The sequence below is a fragment of the Pteropus alecto genome, unplaced genomic scaffold (genome assembly GCF_000325575.1).
Source record: "Pteropus alecto unplaced genomic scaffold, ASM32557v1 scaffold79, whole genome shotgun sequence".
Taxonomy (NCBI): domain Eukaryota; kingdom Metazoa; phylum Chordata; class Mammalia; order Chiroptera; family Pteropodidae; genus Pteropus; species Pteropus alecto.
Window position 1 is genome coordinate 6,058,668 of NW_006494612.1, and position 14,930 is coordinate 6,073,597.

At 34.8% G+C, this 14,930-nt stretch overlaps 1 protein-coding gene across 4 annotated transcripts in view; it reads right to left on the reverse strand.

Moving 5' to 3' along the window:
• Nucleotides 1-14,930, reverse strand: part of CDK19 (cyclin dependent kinase 19) — a 124,601-nt gene that overhangs the window by 21,598 nt on the left and 88,073 nt on the right. For all 4 annotated transcript variants that reach the window (XM_015600119.1, XM_006926072.2, XM_015600117.2 and 1 more), the window contains one exon: nucleotides 1,324-1,381. In XM_015600119.1, coding sequence (XP_015455605.1) covers nucleotides 1,324-1,381 — 58 coding nt within the window. The remainder of the gene's footprint in view (nucleotides 1-1,323; nucleotides 1,382-14,930) is intronic.

Genomic DNA, 14,930 nt, shown 5'->3' on the forward strand with positions numbered 1-14,930 from the left:
AGACTCTGGATTTGGAATTCAAGTCCTTCCTTTGAAAGGCTAAACAAGCTACAACCTATCTAAATCCAGCTTTCCTTATCTGCAATACCTACCACAGAGAGTGGTTGTTTACAATAATGAGTTAACATATGAAAGTAAATATCACGGTGGATAGTAAACTGTCTACTTTACTGTATCTCACAGGAAGGAACCATTCTTTATTTCCCTTCCACTTTCACCAGTGTCTAGCAAAAAGTAGGTGCTCAATAAATGCCTATAAGAAAAAGAACATAAGAATGAGTGAGAAACAAGTGAAGAGTGGCAGAAAGGGGATGGGGAAGAAAGGTGAAGTGGAAAGAAAGTAGTAACCTGGTTCCTAATTAACATCAGCAAAACTTTTGAATGACTGAATTGCAGTAAACTCAGAGTAGAAGTTTAAAGAAAAGGTTTACAATGGCTTCTTCAGGAACTGGGATAGTGAATTAATTGGAGCAGTAGAAGACCAAGCAGCAGGGCAGGGTCAGCTGAAGTAGGACAGAATGAATTTGTAGTAGGTCAAGTAAGCACAATTTTGCACCAACCCTAGCATGGTATATTCTAATAGCAAAGAAAGCATGTTGATGAAACAACTTTTATTTCAAAATCCTTCTAAAAAACATCGAACATTCAATAAATATAATTTTTATTAAAAGAAATTAGAATAAAGCATTTCTTAGCTCATTTTCTCCCAAATATGTCAGAGGTATAAATATGTTAATTTTTTTTAGAAACTTCAGGGTTTTAAAGGAAATTTTAATATCCAGATTAAGGCTCCTGCCAGTACCTTAATCTAAGACTGGCAAGTAAGAGTCTATAAACATATACATTCATTTGGAAAGCATACACAAATACGTATTCATTTGGTACCTGGCAAAGGACATATGTGGCAGGAGGGATGGGAGGAGTGGCGTGGGGAATCTGTGAAAATCTATATGTATTAGGTCAGGGTAGGTGGGATGTATTCAGGGAAAGAACATTTGATAAAGCTGAGACAAAAGCAAGATTTAAGAAATTATGTTTAGGATGGCTGTGCAGGACAGTAATAGTGGCATAAACACATGCTTGGGGTTTTGTATGGGAATGAATTTTTTGTGGGCTTGCTTGTCTCAGCATAGAGTTATAGAACCTTATTTTGTGAATAAAGCTGAGGGTTTTTATAAACTATCTACGTTTTCAACATTTTTTTCTAAAAATACTATGAAGAAGTAATTTTTAAATGAATTACTTAAATAAATATTAAAACGGGAAACCATCTTTGCAGTCACTTCAGTTTCTTAACAAATTATTTTAGAAATAATTACCTACCTATTTTGACTCTCCCCCTTTCAGGACCTTCTCCCATTACTAGGATATTTGCTGGTTTCTAGAAATAAAAATAGAGCATTCAAATTACTATGTTTATTCTTTTGACATGCTCTAAAACAGAAAAACATTCTTACAATATGAAAATATCACTTCTATATGTTCATCCAAACTATAATCAAATATTAAGTACCTTCTATATAGTTAAAACATTTGATATCCTTAAAGTTAGTACTAACTTTCCATAAACAACTCTCCTATAGAAAAATCTTATTTTCAAAATTATATCATATAAATAATTACAAAGGAATTAAGAATAGCATTTCTGTTTATCCCACAGAAGTAATAAATAATAATTTAAAAATCTGTACAAATTATAAATAGTCTGCTTGCTGTCCACAGCAGAGATCTTGTGGTTGAAAATTTTTATATAAAATTTCAAATCACAACACAATTACTTTCATTTAAATGAATCAAATAAAATATTCCTTGTTAAATAATTCTAAACTACTGTAGGAAAACATGATCAACCTTCAACAGACTCCATTAAAACTCATACGTGTTTTCAGCTATCATTCATATAAAGTGAGAAATTCCAAATATAATTCAAGATGTAAGAAAATAAAAACCAAGGGGAATACAAAGCTACATAAAGAAAAGAGTAGGCTACAGATGTATCCTTCATCCTCTTTTGCAGACATTTGGAAACAGAGGAACTGTGAAGATAGGCCTTTGGACAAGTAAATCTCCTCTGTAAACTCTCTGTCCAAGGCCTTCTCAGCTGAAACAAAGAAGGAATTATGGAGCTGAGTAACGTCTTAAAGGAGAAATTAACAGGACTTTGTGACTAGTTGAAGTCAAAAAATTAAGTCAAAGGATGATAGAGATTTCACTAAGATTTCCACATCTGTATTATGGCTGACTAGGGGGCACTGTCATTACAGAACAAACACATGCTGTGTAAGAAACAATCCTTGAAGGATACCTGATCTCACAAGCAATCTCTAGCTTCACCCCAAATAAAGTATCCTGGTGGCTGCAGAGTGACAGAAAAGCAGGATAGGCCTGAGGGCGGATGCCAACAATACCCTTCAGTGGGGACACTGAACCTTGGGCCACTAGCACAGCTGAGCCTGCTACCCATAATCAGCCAAGACTCTCAAGGGGACTAAAGTAAACCTAGATGCTATCAGTAGAAGCAAAAGGAAATCCTCTCTGGGGAAACACTTCCTAGCTGAAGCCTAAAGACTAAAGCAACACATTTCATGCTAAAAGCATATTATTTCCATAATGGATTAAAAAAAAAAATCTATTCATATACTATTTCCAGGAGATCCTCTTAAGTGGAAGCACCATAAAAGCTGAAAATAAAAGTCTATTAAAAGATATATCAGGCAAACTGTGAAAAGAAAGCTGGATCAGCTACAGTAACATCTGACAAAATAGCTTTTAGGACAAAAGCATTATTAGGAGCAGAGATGGTAACTATATAATGATACAAGCAAGAGGCAACACTCCTAAACTTGTGATATACTTGAAATACATATAGCGAAAATTGATATAACTATATAACTTCAGGGAGGTACAAGACCAATGATAACATAGTTTTCTCACTGATGTGTCAAGTAGACAAAAGATTAGTAAGATACAGACTATCCAAAGGACACATTTAGCTAGGTTCATCTAGCAGTCATATATACAAATTCTTACTCAATAATTAGAGAATATATATTTTTCTCAAGCACACATGGAACATTTACAAATAGTGATTGTGTACTAGCAGATCTCAACAAATTCAAGGAATTGTTATCAAATAGGCTATGTTCTTTGACCACAAAGCAATTAAGTTAAAAGGCAATTATAAAAGTATAAATTTAAAAATCCATATATTTTGAAATTTAAAAATACTTCTAAACCACTCAGAGGAAAAAGGAGAAACGATGAAGAAGTTAAAAAATACTCAGAAATGAAATAATGAAAGTATAACCTAGAAAAACCTGTGGAACGCAGCTAATGCTGTACTTACAAGGAAAATGTATAGCCTTGAAATATTTGTTAGGAAGGATGAAAATAATTATGTGCCCAAGTTAAAAAAAAAAAAAAAAGCTCAACATAATAAACCAAAAGAATGTAGAAGTAAAAAGATAAAGATAAGCATGGAAACCTACGAACTAGAGAGGATTTATGAAGCTTCTAGGACAATTAGAGCAATAGAGAAGGTGCAGATAAACAACATTACAAATTACAAAAAGGAATATAACTATAAACCCAATGGTTAGAAAAGTAAAAGAACCCTATGAAGAACTTTATTAATTTCAAAACATACAATATAAACAAAGTAAAAAAATGTAATCTACGAATTGACCCAGAATGGATTAGAAAGCCTGAAGAAACCAAGAAATGCTAAATAAATTTAAACTGTAGTTAAAAATCTTCCAAACAAGAAAACACCAGACCCCCAGATGATCAAAGAGGCAAGTTTTCCAAATTTTCAATGAACAGATAGTTTCAATCTTATTCAAACATTTTGAGAGACCAGAAAAAGAAGAAACGCTCCCAACACATTCTAGAAGGCTAGTATGACCTTGATAACAAAATCAAACAAAGTATGAGAAAGAAAATTTCCAGCCAACCTCACTCATGAGTATAGATGCAAAAATATTAAACAAAATATTATTAAGCCAAATCCAGAAACGGGAATGCCAAGATGGCCTAACATAAGAAAATCTGTATAAATCCATCACCATATTAACAGATTAAAGATAATTATCTTGAGAGTGGCTGGAAAACAGATTATCTTGACAGAGGCTGAAAAAAGCACCAGATAGAATTTAACACCCATTCATGATAAAAACGCTCACTGAGTTAGACTAGAAAAAAATGTCCTTAACCTGATAATGGGTACCAAAAATTAAGAAAGAAACACTGGAAGCATTCTCTTTAAAATCAGGAATAATGCAAGGATATCCACTACCACTTCTACAATCAACATTGTACTATAAGCCCGGCGTTAAAAAACAATAATTAAAAGCATGTAGATTGAAGAGGCAGAACCGAAATTATTTGCAAATGATGCAATTATCTACATAGAAAATGGAAAGTATTTACAAACAAATTATTATTAGTAAGAAGAGAGTTTAGTAAGATGACTGGCTAACTGAACAATATGAAAAAATCATCTGTATTTCCATATACCAGTAAAAAAGCTAGGAAATACAAATTTTTAGGCAGTATCTATAGCAACAAAAAAACTATAAGGTGCCTAGGAATGAATATACTAAAGGATGTACAAGATTTTTATACAGAACATCTTTAAACGTTATCTTAAATGATATTAAGAAGTTCTAAATAAAAGTCTTAAATAAAGGGCTCATGTTTATAGATAAAACGACTCATTATAGTAAAGACTACATTCAATTCTCCCCATACTGTAAATTCAATGCAACTTCAATCAAAATCTTATCAGGGTTTTTTTTATATTGTGGAACTTGAAAAGTTGGTTTAAAAATGTACGTGGAACAGCAAAGAACTAAGAATAGCCAAGATATTGTGAAGTGTTAGGGACAGAGGATGAAGAGAGGAATCTGGCTTAAAACATGATATCAAGATTTATCTTAAAGCTATCGCAATTAAGACAGGGTGATACTGGTACAGGGACAGATAAACTGATCCATGGGTTAGTACCTAGGTGGAACCACGATACTGAGAGAACAGGAACTGCAGGTTAGTGGAGAAAGAAGGAACCATTCAATACATACTGCTGGCACAACAAGTTATCCAAATGGGGAAAAAATAAATAAAATGGATCCTTGCCTTATACCTTACACACATCAATTTCAGGTAGATTAAAGACTTAAAATATGGAAAGCAAAACTTTAAAACTTTGGGGAGAAAAATATAGGAGAATATCTTTCTGACCCTGAGGTAAGGAAAAATTTCTTAAACAAGATACAAAAAATAATCATTAAAAAAAGACTGATAAATTTGGCTATTAAAATAACTTCCAATCATCGAAGATAAAGAAAATGAAAAGACAAAGCACAAACCAGCAGAGGTATTTGTACACACATAAGTAACAAAGATTTAGTATCCAGAATAAAGAACTCCTACAAATCAATATGAAAAACAATCTAATAGAAAAATGGACAAAATGCCTGAACAGGTATTTAATAAAAGAAGAGACATGTTTAATCACTAAGCATATGAAAAAATGTTAAATGCCATCAATAATGAAGGAAATGCAAATTAAAATCACAGTGAGATACCATTTTACACCTAGTAGATTGGTTAAAAAATGTAAAACCACTGAATAAGAATTTAAAACTGTTGAATAGGAAGGGGAAAGTCCAATACATTGCTGGTGGGAGAATAAATTGGTATAACTTCTTTGAAAAGAATTTAGCATCATCTTGCAAAACTGAAAAATTGTGGACCCATCAACTCAGTAATTCCATTTTTAGATACATCAGAGAATGTTCCTAGAAGCACAGTTTATAATACAAAAAAAATACAGACACAATCCAGATTTCTAGCTAATAGGAAAATGGAGAAATTAATTATGGTAAAGTCATACCTGACTTTTAAAATAGCAGTGAAAATCAGTGTATTACAAACAAAGGTTAAAAAAAAAAAAGTTTGCATCTTGGAAGCATTATGTTGAATGAAAAAAAGCAAGTTTTAGGAGACTACAGCGGGATGCCATTTTCATAAAACTTAAAACCAAACAAAGCTAAAGAATATACTGTTTAGGCATACTTATAAATGTGATAAGCTTATTTTTAAAAAGGAGTGAATAACATTCAAAATTCAGGATATCTGACAGGCTCTCTACTGTCATGCTTTGTGAAGTACATAAATGTTCCAAATATTCTTTTGTATAGATCATGTACAAAGGAGATTATAATAAAGCCAAAAGCAAGGAATGAGAATAGGCACTGTTAAGAGTAGGCTAGGAAAATATTATTTCCAACATTATTTAAGCATATTTTAAATTATCTCTGAGAAGGGTTTCTTGAGAAGGCTAACATTTGAGATGAGATCTAAAGAAAATGCAGTAATGAGCCAGCTGAAATCTAAGGGAAGAACAGTTTATGCAAAGCGAGAGCAAGTTGGAAGGCCTGAGGCAGGAGTTTGCCTAGTGAACTGGAGACCATGCTAAGGAGAACGGTGGGTGTCAGGAAGAGCAGGGTGATAGGGCACTGATGATTCTAGAGAGAAACCCAAGGGAGGACTTGCTTGCTACTTTCTGCCTTTGGCACAAGTCAGATTAGTATCAGAATTGGGTAGGAACTTAAAACACCGTCTGGCTGCACTGAGAGAGTTGGTGAGGGCCACCACAAGATTTGCAGAAGGGCAAGGTCTTGGTGTTCGAAGAAGTTAGGAAAAACATTGGAGAGTCAGCAGGCTGCCTAAATGGAGAAAGAGCAAAGAGGTCAATGTGGTTGGAATCAATGTGAGAAGTGGGTAGGAGAAGCAGTGGAGAGAAGTAAGGTAAAGCAAAGGCTGAGGAGGTGATGTCATCGATCATACAGAATGACATGAGAACATGGAAAGACTAGGTTTTACATGACTAGGATGAGCATCGTTTTGTTATCCTTCTGTCTGACTCACAATTTTTATAAGTTGTATAATATATATATATAATTTTCTGCCTAATCTCTGATAGCAGGGTTTGGAAAGACTGTCATTTTCTACGATATGTTTCAATAATGTTTGCTTTTGTATATTTTGGTATTGTTTATAATTAGAGAAATGGTAGTTGAAAAAATATAAAATAAATAATGCTGAGAGGAATAAAGGATGGTTACATGAAAAAGAACCAATGAAAGAACCTGTAAGGGAGCATCCATGGTAAGAAAAGAGAGAGCAGAGGGTTCTAGAAGCTAAGAGAGTTTAGAAGAGGTGATCTTCAGGTGCAACAGAATGAAAGCTGTGAAAAGGCAACTTTTGGACAATCACAAGTTTGATGACTCAGAAAAGATAATTTCTGTGCATTTACAGAAGCCAGACATAGTAAAAGAGGCTCAAATAAATGGAAAGAAATAAAGGCAGATTTTGAGTATACTTTTGAAGGCCTTACTGAGAAGGGGATCTCTGGAATATAGCAGTTTTTAAAATAGTAAAATTATTAAATAAACCATCTTAAATACCACTTACTACATAATTTGAATTTCCTAAATTTTGAGCCTAAATCCTTTAAAAATAAAGATGTAAGATAACACAAAGTATGAGATATGGGAACAAAAATTGCTTCATATAAAAAATGAAAATATACTATGAGCTGCTGAATGGGAGAACAGGAAGCTGGTCTTAGATCACTGTTAGTTAACTCTCATTAGCAATTCCTGCAGTCAATATTATGTGGAAACAGACTATGAGCACCAATATGGAATGAGGATATATACATGCAAAGAAAAGGAGATCTAGTTAGTATTGAAGTTAGTAGAGAATACCTTTGTTATAACACACTTGAAGGCTGTGGAAGCTCTAAGCGAGGGGTCTCCATGTAGGGTAAGATGAGTGGGGAGGCAGTGACATGGTTTAGGGGAGCAATGGCTATGAACTTTTTTGCACAGTCTGAGAAAAGAACCCAGAGCTTGGGCAGTATCCACAGAGAAAGGCTGCTGTAGTCAAGTTATTATCTAGAATTGCAGCGAGAGTCATTTTTAAACATGCATCCCTTAACTGAAATCACCTGTCTCTTTCAGAGCAAGTGGATAAAGTTCCAACAACCCCAGTGGATGCCTGAAACCTCGGACAGTACTGAATCCTATATACACTATGTTTTTTCCGCATTCATACCTTTATCATTCATATGATAAAGGTTAATTTTTAAATTAGGCACAATGAGAGATTAACAACAATAACTAATAACATAATAAAACAATTTTAACAATAAACTGTAATAAAAGTTATGTGAATGTGGTCTCTCTCTCTGATAACTGAGATGGCTACTAAGTAACACATGGTCAGGTAGCTATAGAGCATGGACATGCTGGACAAAGGGATGATTCACATCCCAGGCAGGACGGAACAGGACATTACGAGATTTCGTCACACTACTCAAAATGGCATGCAATTTAAAACTTATGAATTATTTCTGGAATTTTTTATTTAATATTTTAGGACTGCAGCTGACCACAGGTAACTGAAACTACGGAAAGTGAAACCGTAAATGTTAAGGTCACAAGACACTTGATGTTTCAAAATGAGCTAACAAAATAAATGATATAATCACCATTAAAATGCATTTAACTTTTCAAAGTATTTTTACATAAATTTCTTCTTTCTTAATGGAAATACTCAAGGGCCTACAGTGCTAGAGAGGCAAGTCTCAGAACAACTCCATCTAATCCTCAAGATTTCACACTGAATTGTGTTTACAGATACTATACTTAATTTTCAAAGGGCTGATTTTAACAGTGATTAAGTGAAAGTATATGCTTTAAAAAAAAAAGTAAAAGAAACTATAGCTCACGCACACGCACTTACACCCCCACACACAAACCCAAAAGAATCAAGAAAGAATACCAAAATTGTTCTGACCTAGTTACATCCCAATTAACACAGACTACGCTTTACTAAAACTCCTCTTCTTACTGTGAACACAAAATGCCAGCTGTGAAAGAAAGTGATAGTGCTGGGTTTGCACACTTTAGTTACCATAGAAACAGTGGAAATGGCAGGAGTTGGATGCCTCACATTTAAGTTATCAGCGATAAAATAGGAATAGACAAATCAAGGCTACAGGGTTCGTTTTAGTTAAATTGTATTTTAAAGGCAAAAGTCAGAGAAATGATCTAATAAACAATATGATTACTCAAACTATTCTTGAAATATCTGCATTTTAAGCAGAATTTGGTTAATTCTTGAATTTACATTTATATGTGCTCCAGATTTGCCTTTTCCTTTTATAGAATCAATTTTTTCCACAGGGTTAAATTTATTTCAGTTAATTGGCACATCATAAATAGAACAGCCTAAAGATACACAATTATCCATCTACATATGCTCTGCACTCCCCACCCCAGGACACTTGGAACAAAAATATGTAACCCACAAGATGACTCTTATCATCACCAATAAAGATAGAAAAACACACACACAACTGTCTACGAACCCGAATAATAGTAACGAAACAAAGCAGAATATCAGTTTCTGAACAATGAACAAAACAAAGCAGAATATCAGTTTCTGACTAGTTTCTGAACAATGAATAGTGCTAGCCTAATACTAATGGCTATAAGCATTCTTTTATTTAAATACAGAGGTGGCACAACTCTCCTCAGATATGATAAAGAAGTACATTCCCAGGAGAAAACACAGTTTGTGTTCCTTTCTCTACACTGTTTTCCATTGTTCGCCTTGAATAAATAAGATTCTATATTATAAAAGATAGAGCAAAGAACCATCTAAGAGAAAGATACATGCATATTTTTCTTAGCAAACACAACAGTCATTTGCTAAAAGCATCAGTCTATCATAACTGTTTATCCCTCAAAATAACCTCACTAATAGTAGAGTACTTAAAAATATAAAGAATCTGATATTGTGATTGCAACCTCTTAAAAGGCAGGGAAGATATTTCTGTCATCTCTTTATGTATCTGCTAAAATCCCAGCATATAGTGTTTAATAAATAGTTGTTGAATGAATGAGCAAATGAATCAATGAATGAAAATTACCAAAAGTTGATACTCATGGTCCTTTAACAGGGAAGTTCTCAACTTAAAATAAAAAAAAAAAATTTAACTAGAGTAAACATTTACCCTAAAATATACCAAGCTCATTTCCGAATATAGATTTTTAAAAAAATCTCAATTCTAGTTTATTTCTGGGTTTCAACCGTCACTCATATGCTAATGACTCACAAATCTATACCTCTAGGTCTCCAAACTTTATATCTTAGCGATATGTTAATTGTGGAAACCAAGGGTCCTTATGATTAACTTGAGTTTTAAATTCTAGTTGTAGGAATCATATCCCTTAGAGACCTAGCCTTTTCCATCGTGTAATCAATAACCCCCAAGGCAGGAGAAGGCAGCAGCCCGGACCTGACTCATGGTCACATAGTCCCGATCTCTGGCAGGCTAAAGATAACATCTTGACCTAAATTATGTTTCGGTTCCTGAGCCCTAAAGTGGAATGACCCCCTGGCTACTTTCCCATAAGACTGGACAGAGAGATTCTGGAAAAGACCTCAGAATTGTCCTCAAGACCTGAAGAAATTATACACTACCCTTATCTCACCTGTGAAGAACCAGTAGACCTCAAGACTCAACTCCCTTAGCTACTATACTAATGATTTTCCCTCTAGGGAGCTGGGTCTTTGAGCACTAGCTCATCTGTGTCTTCAGACTTGGCGCCATTTCCTTAAATAAATCTTTACTTTCTTTGCTGCAAACTTCTGTTCGTATCTCAAATGGCTTTGATGCACACAGGCAAACGAACCAGTTGAGTTCAGTAACACAGGATGCTGCCCATCTCCACAACCACCTCAAACTCAACTTGTTCAAACTGAATTTTTACTGCTTTTCTTTCTGGTATTCCCTTCTCAGTCACTCTATCAATAAGAGCAGAAGTCTGAACATCCTGTGCTTCATCCCCCCTCAAGTCTAATCAGTCCTCAGTTCTGATTATCTTCATTTCTAAATATTTATCTACTATCTCATCTGCTCACTATCTTGATTATCTTTGCTGTAGTTCAGGCCTTCATCTTTTCACAACCAGCTGATTACAATAGCCTGATAAAGCTGCACCCTCAAACCAGTTCTCCATATCCCTGTGTCACACACAGCCTGTCTTAAGCAAAAACCTGAACAGCTCAACTCCAACTGACCACAGGAAAAATCCACACTTCTAAACATGACAATTAAGATCCACCATAATCTGGTTCCTGCTTCTCTCTTCTGCCTCTTCTTTCACTATTTCTTGCTTTGCCCCAGTAATGCCAAAGTGACTGCAGTTTCTTACCCTATGCCTTCATTCATGCTGTCTCACCTGTCTGGAATGTTCTCCCAAACCACTTCCCCCTTTCATCTTATAAACTTCTACTTATCCTTTTAGAGTCAGCTCAGTGAGAGTCTTCCAAGAGCACCCCCATTCCAACTGGCTAGGTATTCTTCTTCTGTGCACTTAGCACCTTATGCACAGCAGATCCCTGACTATACATCAGCATTTCTTAATTATCTTATGATTATCCATTTATGTGTATCTTCTCCATCATGTAATCAATCGTTGAGGGAAGGGACTATATTTTATTTATACCTGTATTCCCAGTGTCCAGCACAGTGTCTGGTATATATTAGGAGGTCAAAATATGTTTGTAAATTCTAAGTCTATAAACTAGCCTCCCCCTACAGAAATCCAGTTATAAATAAATAATCTAGTTAAAAAATGACAGGCTCCATAGATCTATTTAAGTGTCATAATTTAGGTATATTGTGGCTTAAATAGGCCTTTGTATTCAGAGAACCTAATCACTATTTAAAGAGCTGTTTCTAAGCAAAAAAAAATGCCTTCCCAGTTCAAAATTACACATCTACAAGTAGATGCAGGCTCTCTGTAAATCAGGATCAGTCTATAATATCACTATTTATTTTTATTTTTGGTTTTTTTACAGCGGGCCTGAGCAAGAGAAGCATGGCTCAAAAGGCTCAGTCTATAATATTAAATGTTGTGGTTAATTTCATTTTGATTTAAAATGGTCTAGAGGTATCTGTAATAAGCAACTATGTTAATCAAACTTTAGTATTCACAGTAAACAATGCCTGCCAACCCAGCGCTGCATAACAGTTAACAATACACCTCTTTGTCTTTGCTTTTTAGGAGTGGTTACAGGCCTGAACAGCAGAGATAAGGTTTCCTTTTCTCTAACAAGAAGCAATAAAAAGCAGCCATTATAAAAAAACAAGACAAACACATGTATCTAGAAGGCTATTTACCTAACTAACTTCAAGGTCACTAAGAGAATATAATTGAGCTATATTCCACGTTGACCATAATGCAAGGAATAATGCTACAAAGACATTCAGATTCTATCCTGTTCATTAACGAGGACAATCCACCAGCAAGGAAGCAACACTGTAGAAAGAAGTTTTCTATTTACATTTGTGATACTCATATTCAAATCAAATAATTTAGTCTTATTATCAGGAGCAATTGAGAATGTCAGAGGTAGAAATTATCACAATGAGCCCTCTCACTTTACTCATGAAGAAACAGAGGCAAAAGACCTACAGCCTCAACCAAGTTCACTGTCCATGAACAGTGGCTGACCCAGGATTAGAGAACCCAAGTCAATTAAAGAGACACTCCAGGCCAGGATTATTAGAAGAAAAAGCACACTGGGAAAATGCACAACACTCCATTGATTTATGGCCCTTATCTCTAGGAAACTTCTATCTAGAAGTGTGCTTAAGAGAATATGATCACCCAAAATACCCATCATATATAATAATTTCTCAGTGAAATGACTCATCAGTCCTTGCAAGATCCCCTCTTCATGATGATACCATCATTCTCATAAGGGATCTTCAATCATCCTCTAGTGCTAGTCAAATAGAATTCCCCATGGTGGTAATTACCCAGGTATATACATTTGTCCAAATTTATCAATTTGGAATTAAAATGGGTACACCTTATTGTATATAAGTTATACCTCAATAAAATTAATTTAATAAAATAGTATGCCTGAATTGATTCTTCAGTTTTAAACACAGGCCTCAAAGTACGGGAGCTCCTTCTGTAGTCCTTGGTTTCTAACCAGTTCCTGCCATTGTCACCACTGTGGAATATATTTTGACTATACACTCTCTGTTACAAAAGAGACAAAAGGTCCAAAATGGAGTCGCTTGTGCTAGGCTCCTTGTTGGGAAACCAAGATTTAATACTTAACCTAACTGCAGTTTCAGCTCCCAGGAATGTAACTTTTAACCTGTCAATGTGGAATTACCTGGTCAGCACTAGTGAGGCAATCTGCCCAAAAGGCCCCTTCCGTTCTCCTTAGGAGGGGGACCTTGCCTGAAACAATGCATTCTTTGCTAATAATTTCCTTTTTTCCGCCCCTTTCCGCCTTTAAAAACCTTTCCTCTTCTACAGCAAAGCTCCTTTTTACTTGCTAGACGGAAGGGATGCTGCTCGATTCAAGAATCAATGAATAAAGCCAATTTAACCTTTAAATTTATTCAATTTAACTTTTATTTAACACCTTCTAGACTCTTAAGTTAGTTTGGCAAATAACCTTCTAGATACAGGTATTTGCCATTGCAGGCTACTAAAACGTTATGCTAAAGTCGGATCATGAAAAGAGCCCTGTCCCTGAGATGAACTTTAAGAGGCCTCATAGGCCACTGTGAGTCTAACCACATCCCCTTTGAAGTTGGCCCTCTTAGAATGCATCACCTGCCTATGGAACAGCTGGTAGAGCATTGTGTTCGAACGCAAACTGACAGATGTGCAGGACTCTGCTGAAAGTTCCAGTTACTAGACTATGGGTGCAGATGATGAAAAAACTGTCATGCCCCCCCAAAAATCATAGCCATACCTATAAAATGCTTCAATAATATCTTGTTACATGTGTAAGGTATGTGTCACAGCATCCAGAGCATTGTAAGAAACATGATCTCATCTGATCTTCACAAGGCCTTGTGTAGAGGCACAAGGACTGCACATGGATAATGACATCACCACCATCAAAGGCCATCACTGCAGATGTGAACAGCTAAGCCATAGACTATCGAGGAACAGATATAAAGAACTAGTTAGGAATCAGAGGTCATCGCAAGAAATCTAGAGTGATTCTTTGGTATGACAAGATCTGTAACTGTCTAAAATCACCTAAAATTGCAGGTTAGAAGATAACCAAGCTATACTTTACTTTTTTTTGTTAGCTCTACATTATGAAAGAAATTAGAAAAATTAAGTCACATTAAAATAAATACTGCATTCTGTCATCATTATTTAAGCAGAATGTTAACTTAATATATCAAATGAAAAATAAATAGAAATTCATTTGCTTAGCATGGAATTGTTAGAATTAAAACTAAGCTATTCAAATATTCGAATCACCTACTAATTTTGATCTCATCGAGCAAGTTTTTTTAAAACTTTCATGTTTTTAAATATGAAGAGCTGGCAAAAATATTAGCAATATTTAAATATAAACAGGATGAAATATGGCTACTTTAAAAAAAAATACCAAGAAGCATTTTCACCTATTTATAGTAGGGCTCTACTTTGTAAAGCAGAAGGGTCTAGGAAGAATATCAGGGTAAAAAAATTCTGGAGAAGAAAATGGTTTTTAAAAAAGCATCTTTGGATTGTTGATGAGATCCAGAAAGAATGTACAGAAGGGAAGTTAGGAGGAATTCAGGAACTCTGGAACTAAGACCAGGAGGTCAACAACCATATAAAGTACCTATCATTAACCTAATTTTACAAATAAGGAAACTAAAGTTTAAGGATCCAGATTAGCTATCTTAGAAATACGTATTTTTTTAGGTCTAGGATCTCAAAGTTCCCATAAGAGGTAAGCAAGGTTTAAATGTAAAGCATTATTAAAATGCTTACAAAATGCTAGCATGGTGGCTACAGCAAAATTTTAAGGGTTTC